Source organism: Dreissena polymorpha, chromosome 2, assembly GCF_020536995.1.
Source record: "Dreissena polymorpha isolate Duluth1 chromosome 2, UMN_Dpol_1.0, whole genome shotgun sequence".
NCBI lineage: Eukaryota > Metazoa > Mollusca > Bivalvia > Myida > Dreissenidae > Dreissena > Dreissena polymorpha.
In genome coordinates this window covers 106305523-106319838 of record NC_068356.1, presented here as the reverse complement: position 1 = coordinate 106319838, position 14316 = coordinate 106305523, and the positions used below count along the sequence as shown (strand labels likewise).

General features: G+C 34.0%; 1 protein-coding gene across 5 annotated transcripts in view; it reads left to right on the top strand.

Annotated features, from left to right (window-relative positions):
* Positions 1-14316, top strand: part of LOC127868390 (phospholipase DDHD2-like) — a 77885-nt gene that overhangs the window by 44704 nt on the left and 18865 nt on the right. For 4 of the 5 annotated variants that reach the window (XM_052410135.1, XM_052410134.1, XM_052410133.1 and 1 more), the window contains 2 exons: positions 4744-4879; positions 9362-13012. In XM_052410135.1, coding sequence (XP_052266095.1) covers positions 4744-4879; positions 9362-9794 — 569 coding nt within the window. In that variant the 3' untranslated portion in view covers positions 9795-13012. Of the gene's footprint in view, positions 1-4743; positions 4880-9361; positions 13013-14316 lie in introns of those variants that run through there. The other variant, XR_008044108.1, reaches the window with a different exon arrangement.

The following is a 14316-nucleotide window of genomic DNA, read 5'->3' as shown; positions in this document are numbered from 1 at the left end:
CTACTCTACTACTGCTACTGCTACAGCTACTACTACTATTACTACTTCTACTGCTACTACTACTACTACTACTACTACTACTACTACTACTACTACTACTACTACTACTACTACTACTACTACTACTATACTACTACTACTACTACTACTACTACTACTACTACTACTACTACTACTACTACTACTACTACTTCTACTACTATTACTACCACTACTACACTACTACTACTACCACCACCACCACTACCACCACCACCACTAGCACCACCACCACCACCACCACCACCACCACCACCACCACCACCACCACCACCACCACCACCACCACCCACCCACCCACCACCACCACCACCACCACCACCACCACCACCGTTCACAGTGACAAAAAACGTATTCACACAATGGCTGCTACTACAACTTATAGCCCATATAGGGGGGCATGCATGTTTTACAAACAGCCCTTGTTTTTTTAAACATCATCTTATAAATTACCCCGTCCCACATTATACCCCCCTCTCACCCCCCTACCCCCCCCTACCCGCCCAATTTTTTTTTTTCCTTTTTTATTTTTGAAAGATCGTCTAATAAATGACCACACCCCACATTATACCCCCTCTCAACCCCCCCCCCATTTTTTTAATTTTTTTATTTGTGAAAGATCGTCTTATAAATTATTGAATATGAACAATTTCCCCATGATGGCTAACGTTACACTGTCAAGCACTCGGAATAGTCGTATACACTTGTATACACCTATATCCAGGGCTCGAAATTAACATTCGCACACTCGCAAAATGCGAGAGTAAAATACTGATTGCGAGTTAAGTTTTAAGCCACTAGTACTTTTTTGCGAGTAAAGAAATAGTGGGAAAAAAACTAGTAATATAAATGCACTCGACGTCATGAACGCTAAACCGTAGGTCAATTTATAAAACGTCTGAATACCTGTATGCGGAAGCGCGCACCTTGTATGTAGACTGGTATACTTATAGTACAGATACGCGGATAGTAATGGTACAAAAAATTTGAAACAGTCGACTATTCACATTTGTTCATTGAACTTGAACAGACATGGCGTCGAAGCCAAACATAATTAGTTTCTTTTTGCCTACAGACGGAAATAAAAATACGAAAGATAAAGCAAAGTTAACCGTTGATTTGTATTTTGGTGAAGTCGCACTCAACACGATATCATAGCTGATTTTTTTCAATGATTGAAAACCCATTAAAAATATCCCAAAACTGACACTTAAACTTTTTTTTCTGAGTGAACACGACACACTTATATTTGAAAACAATACCCTTATGGTCCAAAAAACTGATATCTTTGTATGATTGCAGAAATAAAATTTTTATGTTAAGTACTTTTTATTTTGTTTTTATAGTACTAAATTAACGTCCAAACTTTTTTTTATGTTTCTTGCAAAATTTGCGAGACTGTTTTTGATTTTGCGAGTTGGTATTAAAGCTGCTCGCAATGTTTTGCAAGTAGAAAAAAAAGTTAATTTCGAGCCCAGATATCACTAACATTATTGATGCTATGCAAGATACACAAACATTTTTCTTTTGTTTGATAGACAGGCCTTTTTCTGGCGTATGTACGTGTCTGTTAAATGGACTCATTCCCACCATGAAATGGTAAACAAAATTCCTGACCCCCCCCCCCCCCCCCCCCAAAAAAAAAATGTCCAAAAACAATTATGATAACAGTAAATTAGTTTTTTCCCAAATTAGTGGATTTTTCCAAAAAAAAACTCATAATCCTGAAATTGTATTTTTTTTTACTCCAAAAAGGCCAGAAAAAGGCCAATATATAATTAATGCTACATATTGGGCAAACAAGTAACTGCTGAACTTATATTGGGCAAACATATAATGGCTGAAAATGATATGGCTGAACATTTACTGGCTGAACATCTATTGGCTGAATGTCTATTGGGCAAACATCCAATTGCTGTCTATCGAATGGGTGAACATCTATTGGGCAAACAGTTTATGAGTGAATATTCAATGAGCAGCATCTAATAGCTGAAAATATATTGGACAAACATCTAATGACTTGTCATCTTTTGGGTGAACATCTTATGGCTGAACATCTAATTTAGGCAAACATTTAATGGCTGAACATCTATTAGGCAAACATCTAATGGCTGAACATCTACGGTATTAGGCAAACATCTAATGGCTGAACATCTATTAGGCAAACATCTAATATCTGAACATCTATTAGGCAAACATCTAATGGCTGAACATCTATTGGGCGAACATCATATGGCTAATCATCTTTTGGGTGAACATCTAATGGCTGACGATCTAATGGACAAACATCTATTGGCTGAACATTATTGGGCAAACATTTTATGGATGAACATCTCTTGGGCAAATAACTTATGGCTGAACATTTCTTGGGCAAACAACTTAGGGCTGAACATTTCTTGGGCAAACAACTTATGGCTGAACATTTCTTGGGCAAACAACTTATGGATGAACATCTATTGGGCGAACATCTATTTGGCAAATATTCATAAAGTGAACATCTTTTTCAGCTTTGATGCGAATGTAACATTGACTTTTTGTTCATTTCTGTATGATTGATATAATCAGGATCAGCCTCACCAACATTGTGCTTGCTATGATGAAAACTGCTACGCCTTTGAGACTTTTGCAGTCCTTGAAACTGATTTGATGCTGAGCAAACAGTTTACAATAAAAACCCTTTCCATATGGTGTAAAATCAGGTTTGCATTTGAAAATAATTTTAGATATTTTATAAATATCATAAGCAGGCAGTTGAGGGGTATAGTAAATATTGCGCCATGAAAATCAAGTGCAACATAGAGTTTTTATATACATTTTCATAAGCACCTACCTATTATTTGCTTAAACAAGATTTAAAAAAAAAGCTACATTTGTTAGCCCCGCGCGCAGAGGATATTACAAATTATAGCTGGATCAAGCTTCATTACATTCCAATGTCAAGGCATATTAATATTAGTAATGGATGGTATGTGGACATTAAATTTGCGTAAACCGAGTGAGGAACATTATAAACTCATATTATTGATGGGGGAACATCTACTGCAGCTCTGACATTGAACTTTAAAAAACACACTGTATAAGTGGTTCAATTGCAAATTGTTTATGTATGTATGATTGACATTAGCTAGATTGGCACATACAAATACCACATGAGTTTGCCATTATAAAAACTGCTACGCCTTTGAGACTTATCAGGTTGGTGAAACAGATTTGGTTCTGAGCAAACTGTCCAAGTACAAAACCTTTCTACATGGAATAAAATAGGTCAACATATAATGTATAAATAATTAAAAGAATATTATATATTTAACTCACCTTATTGATTGGGGAACATCTTTTTCATCTGTGACATTCAACATGTAAACTATATCCATAGAAGTGTTTGAATTAAAGATTGTACATGTATTTACAACTGTATACCGGTATATGATTGATATTAGAAAAGTGGGTACATGAAAATATTCCCATTTGTTTGCTATGAAGAAAACTGCTACGCCTTTGAGACTTAACTATTCTTTGAAACCAATTTGGTTCTGAGCAAACAGTCAATTCAACGTAACTAAATATTCTCTTCTTTTATTGACCCCTGTGTGTTTCTCTTTTTCAAGTGTGAGTTTTATATGGAGCATTAATGAATTAGCACTTTAAAGGAAATGCCAAGTTTTAGTTTAGTTCAGTGTACTTCTCTTTGCCAACTTTGTTAATTTATCTGGATTGTGAAACACACACAGGATTTAATCATTTATGTGTGGATAACGTTAGATATTAATGTCTTTCTTCAGTAATACATTCTTAACTATTGTTGAACATTTGACATAGTTATTGATTTCATTACAGATTTGATTTGTGGATCTGTCTAACAACAGAAAATTAATTAGCGATGAATTATAATGGTTTCTCAGTATATGATTACCATAAGCAAAGTTTGTGCATGAAAAAAACTACATTTGTTTGCCATGAAGAAAACTGCTAACCCTTTGAGACTTTTGATGTCTTTGAAACAGATTTGATTCTGAGCAAACTGTTAAAATACAAAGCTTCCCCATATGGTATTAAATATGGTCAACATACACATGGAAGTTATTTAATGTATATAACATTAGATTTAATATTGTTTGCCATTAAAATAACTGCTACGTCTTTGAGATTTAAAGTGATTGAAACAGATTTGGTTCTGAGCCAGCAGTTATAATACAAATTACTCTATATGGTAAAAATGTGGTCAATGTATATATGTATAATTAAATATTAAGTATAATTTACTAACCATATTGATGGGTGAACATCTATTTCAGCTGTGACATTCAACATGTATACTGTATAAGTGTTTGAATTACATATTTTTTATGTTGATATGATCAACATTAGAAAAGTTGGTACATGAAAATACCTTATGTGTTTGCCATGAAGAAAACTGCTACGCCTTTGAGACTTATCCAGTCTTTGAAACAGATTTGGTTCTGAGCAAACAGTCAATCTGATGTAACTAATTATTCATTTACATTTGATTGACGCTTGTGTGATCCCCTTTTTTAACCAAGAGCTCCGATGTGGAGTCAATATAGCTGTAGCTGAATCATACGACTGACATGATTTGCAGACTCAGTGCTGATGTCAAAATTATAGGGTATTTATGCTGTATTTGGGGAAATTTACATTTTTCATGTACACATAATTGAAATTTGTCTTTTACCCCTATTTCAGCTGTGACGTCCAACGTTGAGGATATCTATATAGGTCAGCTGAACGAGGGTCGGCGGGTGGACTACGTCCTTCAAGAGAGACCCATAGAGAGCTTTAACGACTACATGTTCTCCCTTACTAGTCATGGGTGCTACTGGTGAGAATATTAATAAAGGATTGTTTAAGTTTATTGTTTCACTGGTGTTTTCCATTTCATACTCTGGAGAATATTGATGAAGTGTTTTTTTTAGCTCGGCTGTTTTCGGAGAAAACTCGAAGTATTGTCATAGCCAGCTTCTTGTGTCGTCCGCAGTAGGCGTCATGCTAAAACCTTAACATTGTCTCTAAATCAAAGTGCTTCCACCTACAACTTTGAAACTTCATTTGTAGATGCACCTTGATAATTTCTACACGCCACTCCCCTTTTTGGGTCACTAGGTCAAAGAAAATGGTCAATGTGACCTAAGAAAAAAAAAAAATTCCGACAAGCTTTCGCAGCCGAGCGTTGGCAACGTTTTGCGGTGCTCTTGCTTCTCACTAGTGTTTACATTTTATAGTTTGTTGCTATGACAGGAATGTTGCATGGACTGGGCTGTCCCGTTATGTCTGCGATATTAATCAATTTTAAACATATTCTCAATTTAAGTTTGTATTTAAGCTGTGATTTTGATTTACTAATATGTAAATTTGAAAAAAATAGAAAACTAGATTTACCATGCACAGAAAACTAGATTTACCATGCACAGTATTTTTTTATCACGGGGAAACACTTATTTTAAACTTAATTTTTGAATTTTAACTAAAAATGATTGCTTTTACTCGTCATAGTCCTTTGTACTATTGATCCTAGTTTTTAGGCTTGTTTTGAACTCAACTCTTTGTTTTCCGCTGTATAGAGAATAAAAAGTTATTGCTTTATTGTGTAATAAATCAGGTGAGGCTAAGAATAAAAGAAAAGCAAAGCTTGCTGAGCCAATTTTTGTGTGTGTATGCCAAGCCTGATATATTACACAATGATACAGCTGCAACCTTTTAAACCAGGTTTTCCGAAGGAAAAAACTGGTTATTAGATTGGCAAATGCGGGCGTGCGGTTGGGCGGAACAAGCTTTTCCGGGCCACAACTATGTCATTCGTTGTCAGATTTTAAAATCATTTGGCACATTTGTTCACCATCATTGGACGGTGTATCTCGCAAAGATATCTCCAAGGTCAAGTTCGCCAGGACTAAAACTAGATTGATTTTGAAACAAGGGGGGTAACTGTGATGAACAATCAGTAGCAATGCACATTTTGAGTTGTAGTTGTCTCCCTTTATCAGACTTTTTTTATATTGAAAACCTGGTTTTGTGAAAATTTTGTCCCTTGTTTCTGTTTATCATACCGTTACATCCTGATTTTAAAACAAATAATTAAATATATATGCTAGACGCTGCATTTTTAGAGGTAATTAACATAATGTTTGACATCATAATGATTTCATATTTGTAAAATAAGTTTTTTGCTTTTTTTGTAGTTTTTGTCTAAAATTCATTACATAATGTTATTAATTTTTTTTTTACCTGCTTATATCATTACAAAAATGAATACTTTATTTTTTATTAAAAGTTAAATGACCTTCTTTTAAACATTGACTGATATAACAACTTCCTGTTGACGTGATATAAAAATAAATATAAGCGGGCATTCTATTAGGCAGATTATAATGAATTGGTATAATACAAGTAACAGCTCTGGCTCAAACAGCTGAGGAAATACTTTCCCTATTAACCCTTAAAGCGCTGGAGCTGAATTTTAAAGGCCTTTGCAAACAGTTTTGATCCAGATGAGACGCCACAGAACGTGGCGTCTCATCAGGATCCAAACTGTTTGCTATTCTGATAGTATTCTTTGAAAAAAATCGAAGAAAATGCTAATTTTAGAAATTCTGCAGACGACATTTTAGCAGACGACAAATTTCCCAGCATGCAATGGGTTAATTCCAAGAAAGTCTGCTAATATATTCTAGAGGATTGTTTCCTTTCATTACTAAATCTAATGCATCTGTACAATTATTAACACCTCATTGTCCCAGTATAGTCTCATATGTTCCAGTTGGCGCTGCATTCACTTTTTTCCTAGAATAATAATGCAGTGATGAAGTGAAGCAGCGCTCGAAATGAATGCTCTTTACGATGATGGGATTTTAATTCCTCTCGTCTGATAAGAATAACAGGGTTAGCAATGAGGTTTATTATATTTTAAATGATGAAGAACATAAATAAAATGATGAATTTGCTGAGTGGTTGGTTGATGTGAATTTTTATGCCCCCCCCCCCCCCCCCCAGTCTATATTGGGGGACATATTGTTTTTGCCCTGTCTGTTGGTTTGTTGCTTTGTTGGTTTGTGTCAAACTTTAACATTGGCCATAACTTTTGCAATATTGAAGATAGCAACTTGATATTTAGCATGCATGTGTATCTCATGGAGCTGCAAATTTTGAGTTGTGAATGTCAAGTGTACTTCAAAGTCAAAGGTCAAATTTTGCAATATTGAAGATAGCAACTTGATATTTGGCATGCATGTGTATCTCGTGGAGCTGCACATTTTGAGTGGTGAAAGATCAAGGTCATTCTTCAAGGTCAAAGTCAAAGGTCAAATATATGGGGGGACATAGTGTTTTTTTTACAAACACATCTTGTTATCCCCGCCGAAAATAATTTCGGAGGAGATATAGTAATTGTTCCTGTCCGTCCGTCTGTCCGAAACTTTGTCTGAAGCATAACTCTAAAACTACTGAAGGGATTTACTTGAAACTTGAAATATAAAGAGATGTCAACTAGGTGAAGTGCAGTGACCAAGAACCATAACTCTATCTACCTTAGTTTTTGAATTATCTCCCCTTTTATATAATTTCAAAGTTAATTTTTGTCCGTAGCTTAACTCTAAATCTACTGAAGGGATTTACTTGAAACTTTAAATATAAACAGATGGCAAGTAGGAGAAGTGCAGTGACTAAGAACCATCACTCTATCTACCTTAGTTTTTTGAATTATCTCCCTTTATTTAATTTCATAGTAAATTTTTGGCGGAAGCATAACTCTAAATCTACTGAAGGGATTTACTTGAAACTTGAACTATAAACAAATGGCAAGTAGGCAAAGTGCAGTGACTAAGAACCATAACTCTATCAACCTTAGTTTTTTTGTTATCTCCCTGTATTTAATTTCAAAGTAAATTTTTGTCTGGAGCATAACTCTATATCTGCTAAAGGGATTTACTTGAAACTAGAAATATAAACAGATGGCAACTAGGAGAAGTGCAGTGAACATGAACCATAACTATCGGCCGTAGTTTTTTAATTACCTCCCTTTTTTAATTTCCATATATTTTATTCTCTTCAGCATAACTCCAACACTATATAACTAATTAATCCTTGAAATATAAATAGATGACACAGGTGCCATGTTTTACAAATATTATTCTACTCTCTAAAACAAATGTTCTCATACAAGCAAACACATTTCGGCGGGGATTTGGCACTACTGTGACACGCTCTTGTTTTAAATATTATTAGTTTGACTATTGTTCAAATTGTCTGATCTATTTTACTCACCAAAATGTCCGCACTGGTGACTGCATAGTACTCTGGTTAAATCAACACTTTACCACTTAGATACATTTTGTTACCCTTTACCACTTAGGTACATATTGAACCCTTTATCACTTAGATACGTATTTAACCCTTTATCACTTAGTTACATATTTAACCCTTTACCACTTATACGTATTTAACCCTTTACCACTTAGATACGTATTTAATCCTTTACCACTTAGATATGTATTTGGCCCTTAACCACTTAGATACGTACTGTAAAATCATTAAATTTCGTGTTGTACGAATTTTCGTGGATTTCGTTGGTCCACTGAACCACGAATTCAAGTACCAACGATTGTTTATACATTTTTAATCCGAAATCAGTCATTTCCGAATGTCATTTCCGACATTTTCTTGTGTTGTCAGTTATCCGAGATATTTGTTTTTGTAATAGTTACTTTACTTCAGTAGGTCACATTACACTATATCTATCAGTTTTTCTTTTTTTTATTCTTCATCGTTAATCTACGTTTTATAAATCATGGTAAATAAATATAATAAATAGCATTACCAATTGTGGAGAAAAACAAATTTCTTTTACGTGACGTCGTATAATTAACAGTTTGCAGATTTATCATATATGTCAATATGCGCAAATTAAATTTAAAAGAGACACACATGTATTTTGGGGACCTTATTACTCAAGTGTTTCTACTAGGGACCGATTGCGCTGAGAAGTGCAAATATTGTCAAAACAACATCGATGGCAATTAGCGAGCAGGGTACCACAAGTGCGCCGCTTTATTGCTCTTATCAACAATTATCGGCAACACTTTCATGCTTCAGTGCACATTAACCTCAAGTCTTGCTGTCAACACAGATTAACAGATTATGCTTCGTTATTACTCTGGTTTTTTTAATAAAACTTTAATTATTATGACGGTCAGTTTTCCCCGAAAATTTGAAATCCACGAAATACATGAGACAGAAGATATTAAATGCTGCGTGAATGCTGTCAGTTATTATGCAAGTTTAATTATTTTTGTGATTTTTTGTATTGCAGGAACTCTGAAGATACAGTTCTGCTTGTACTCAAAGAGATATATGCCATTTTCGGCATTGCACCAAAAATACCAGGGGCTGAACTGGGTATGCAGAAACCCCGTGTTGGCCCACCTCCAAAGGGACCTCCCCCTGCAATTGGAAGCCCCTATGGCGCCCCCTCAGCGCCTTCAGCTCCCATTGGGGCTCCGTCAATGTCAACAATACCTGGGCCCATGATGGGAGTTAATTTTGGGGGAAATGTGAACACTAATAATACAAACACTACTCCACACATGTATGGTGCATCGTCCATACCCTTTGGGCGGCCCCCTCAAATGCCAGTGTCTTCAAATCTACCACCACTTTCCGGACCCCCACCTTTTAATGGTGGCAGTGCCAGAAATGTACCTGCCGGACCCCCTCCGATGGCAGGATTTGTGAAAAAGTCATAGAATTAATCATTGTGATCATAGTGATGTAAAGATAGTATTTAATACCGGCATTATACAATTATGTTTATGATGTAATGAAATACTTTCAGTCATAACCTTTTTCATCTCAGTTTCTTTGCATATTATAAGCATTGTTATAACCATGAAACAATTGCTTAATGTTGTAAGACGAGGTGGCAGTTGATTTTGTGGTATTTCTCTGCTCATTTCTTAAGAGATTCTTTACAAAACAAAATGAAAAAAATGATTGCAGTTGGGAGTTTCAACCTTAGTTCTTTCAAAATGTCCATCTTCATGCCTTGATTATGCAATATTCTTATATAGAATGTACATATTAATCACCATAGTTTGGCATTTAGGTTAAAATTTGATACTTCAGAACATATGATAGCTTACAAAGTTTGGTCTCATCTATCAGTTGTGTTATAATGATTTAAATTATTTTTGGTGAGGGACAACTACATAAACATTAATGTTTATTGTGTTATATTTTTAATTTCAGAAGCAAAATTGCTATAAATAGCATGTTGTTTAATATTTCACTAAACGATGTTCACTTCATAATGTTAAGGATAAGATACTTCAATACTGATTAATTATAAAATGTTTAATTAACATGGTAGTTTATCAATAGTCAAGGATTTATGTATATTTTCAAACTATTGCTTTTTCATGTTATTTCTTAAATACTGAATGGCCAATAGTGAACATAGGTTTTTTTCATGATTCCTGTTTATCTATAGAGAAGAGATTTGGGAGAATTTTTTTTTGCCATATACAAGTGAATTTTATGTTCTGGTGTTTTTTCTGCAGAAATCTGTTTGAATTTCATCTTGGATTTGTTGACTGGCAAGACAAGTTGGCCACAGCTTCCATTAAATTTGCTTTTATAAAATGGTTTTCTTCAAATGCTAGAGTAAATTCTTAGCTGTCAGGCAACTACACTGTAGTTATCACTTTGTCTTGGAAAAAGGAAAGACACTGAATGATGCAGTGATATTTTTTTGTAAAATTCAGTATTAAATAAGCGGCGCTCTGTGAAACGGGGGATAAATTTATGTGCGGAAAGTGTTGTCCCAGATGTCCCAGATTAGCCTGTGTAGTTCGCACAGGCTTATCAGGGACGACACTTTCTGCCTATAGTGTCGACCCTGATTAGCTAATGGGACAAACATTTACGCACATGCGTAAAACCCCCTTTTCACAGCACAAATCAAATGTATTTACCCACTAGCGATAGCTGATTAAGATGACAGCTGGATGATTATTTTAGAATGAACATAGTATTTGAAATACTGTATAAGATTAAGGAAATTCTGTCGTATTGTTAAGTAGGTCTTTAATCAGACTTGTTTTTGATTAATAATTGGTATAAATTGTTTAAAATGAAAAACTTGTGTAAGACTTCAACCACAGATTTTTGCATGAACATACTGTATGTACATTTATTTGTAAATACTTGAATATACAGATACTATTGTATGGTTTATTTATTTACTTTGAACATATAGAACATTGCAATTCTCATTGTTGTTCTGAATTTGCCAAAATGATAATTTTTAATTAACAATGCCATAATACTTTACTTTGTCATAGTGAGTATATGCTGACATTCTGAGCTGCATTTTAAGTTTTACATTTATGGAAGATTGCATGTACTTTCTTGCTGACATTCTGAGCTGCATTTTAAGTTTTACATTTTTTGAAGATTGCATGTACTTTCTTTAAGTTTGGGGCCTTAAGTTTACTCCTGCCATGGATTTAAATTTTAATGAGATAAGTAACAAAATAAAATAAATCAGTTATAGAAAATGTCAGACATTTTTTTTTCTTTATAGACAATCCCAGAAATAGATACCTCTTGGATTACCCGCCCCTGAATACTCGCGCACGCCTCCAAAACGGTACTGAAGAGAAAAAACAGGGACGTATATGTTTGTAAAGGTCCCTGAACAAAACAAGAAGACGAAACGATTTTATCGAATATATTTGAAGATTTAAATGGTCTCTGTTATCGATCTGATAATCAAATAATAGTTGGTGTTTTTTTTTAAATCAGTTATTAGGTAATTAGTAGAAATAAGGTTCATCTGTATTCATTTAAGAGTAATAAAACTCAGCATGAACAGGGACCTATTTGTAAATGTCCCTGGCAAGGATAAGGTCTTGATTGTCTTTTAAAATTTTATTTAAAGGCGACACGTGATATGTTGTCTTAATTACGGTATCTACACATGTGCAGACATGTGGTGTCACGGGCATACCCATAAACGCTTTAAATTCACACTTGGGACATCACCTCCCATTGAGTGGATTTGTTCGCTCTTTTATCGCTAATGTTTTTTTTCAAGACCTTAATCGTACTGAAATTAATCACCCGTAATAAACGAAGCAAAATCACTTTTTTTTTGTGTTTTTATTTTTTAAGCGTATATTTAGACTTTATTACGAAAATTTAATAAAGACACAAGTTTAGGAAATCTAGAGAACACAATTGGAACTATTCAAGCTTATTTAAGGCTCCATATTTTTCATGTTGAACATGTTTATCGTGAATTTAGATGTTATTTAACATATAAGAAATAATACATGTTTAAACAATATCTACTTTTCAATAAATTTTTCTACCTCGGTCTGAAAATCTGTCAAAGTTTCGCCAATTAACATTTTCAGCACTATTTACGCTAAGATCACAACGTTTACTTCAGACTTTAAATATTTCTATAAACTTTTTAATTTTCATTGAATAATTTTATTCCATAAAGAAATTATTAAATTTTATACCAAGGCATTACTGAAATGTATGCTTAAAAAAGCGAACTTGGCAATTACGTGTTGTCACTGAATATTGTTGCAGAGACACATATTTTATAAATCTTTCCTTTATATTTCTTATTTAACTTATATTGATTAACGATGTTTAACAAATCGACACTTGGTTTCATGTTTAAATTGTTTTCAATCCTACTATGCGAAATAATTAAGTACTGTTTATTGGAATAAAGCAGGTGTACACTATGATTACGCTGTAATCTGCCAAATTCTTCAGTACTGTTTTCGGTAGCGGGTCACGTGATTTATCGATTCTGGGATTGTCTATTTGTTTATTGTTCTTTTAATGCAATTGTGAATTTTGTTGACCTCCAATAAAATATTATGTTTCACTGACAATGTTGGTTTTGAACGGTTGCATGTGCAATAAACATTTTAATCAATTACTTAATTTTGTTTTTTGATTGAATAAAAAAAAAAGCAAGCTATTCTATTAATCCTGGCTTGTGCATCCGTGCTAGGTTAAAAATGTACTGTTAGCTAGTTTTGTGGGTCTTGGAGAATTTCATTTTATCTTCAAATATGTATTCCCTGTATTAAAATGACTCCATAGGTCAAGTTTTGGTTACTAATTTGAAATTTGTCAAAATAATGGTCATTTAACACTAGGAAACGTAATTTATACTAAAACACATACCGATATGCAGGTTTAACATTTTCAAGGTAGTTTCTCAGGAATGGCTTGAATGATTTCATTTGAACTTCAACAAAATGTATTCTTCATATTAAAATGACCCCATAGATCAAGTTCTGTATTTTTATGCCCCCCTTCGAAGAAGAGGGGGTATATTGCTTTGCACATGTCGGTTGGTCGGTCGGTAGGTCCGTCCACCAGGTGGTTTCCGGATGATAACTCAAGAACGCTTGGGCCTAGGATCATGAAACTTAATAGGAACATTGATCATGATTCGCAGATGACCCCTATTGATTTTGAGGTCACTAGGTCAAAGGTCAAGGTCACGGTGACTCGAAATGGTAAAATGGTTTTTGGATGATAACTCAAGAACGCATATGCGGCCAACAGGGTGAACTCTGAACAATATAACTGAAGCATCTGGTCTGTAATCCTAAATCTATAATTATCAGTCCAATGAAACATCATCATTTGAGTAAAATAAAGTGGATCAGTAAAAATATTATCAGATTATAAGATTTTTTGTATATTTTGTATATTAAATATTGTGTTAATGTTTAATTTTGTTGATTAATATAAATATAAGCAGGACGGGGGAGGTAATACACTATAATATCTTTCTTATATACAGGGGAAACAAATGCAATAAGTTTAAATTTTATGTTTAATAAATAGAGGATATTTGTTCATGTCAGTGTGAGATCATTTGTTAATTTTTACATTGTCCCTTGACATATTGCTTTTATATTTTGCATACTTGTAAACCAACATCACCCCAACCTATAAACAAGAGCAGACAACTCTATCAAGCATTTGGTCATAATTATTGCCCCTTTTATACTATGTTAAAGTTTGCGTACTTCCCCTAATATTTCCTATATCCTTTGACATATTGCTTTTATATGTTGCATACTTGTTTACCAACATGACCCCAACCTATAAACAAGAGCAGACCACTGTATCAAGCATTTTGAAATAATTATGGCCCCTTTTACACTAAGATAATTGAACATTTTGCTTAAATTGCCATAACTTCTTTATTTATGATCACATTTT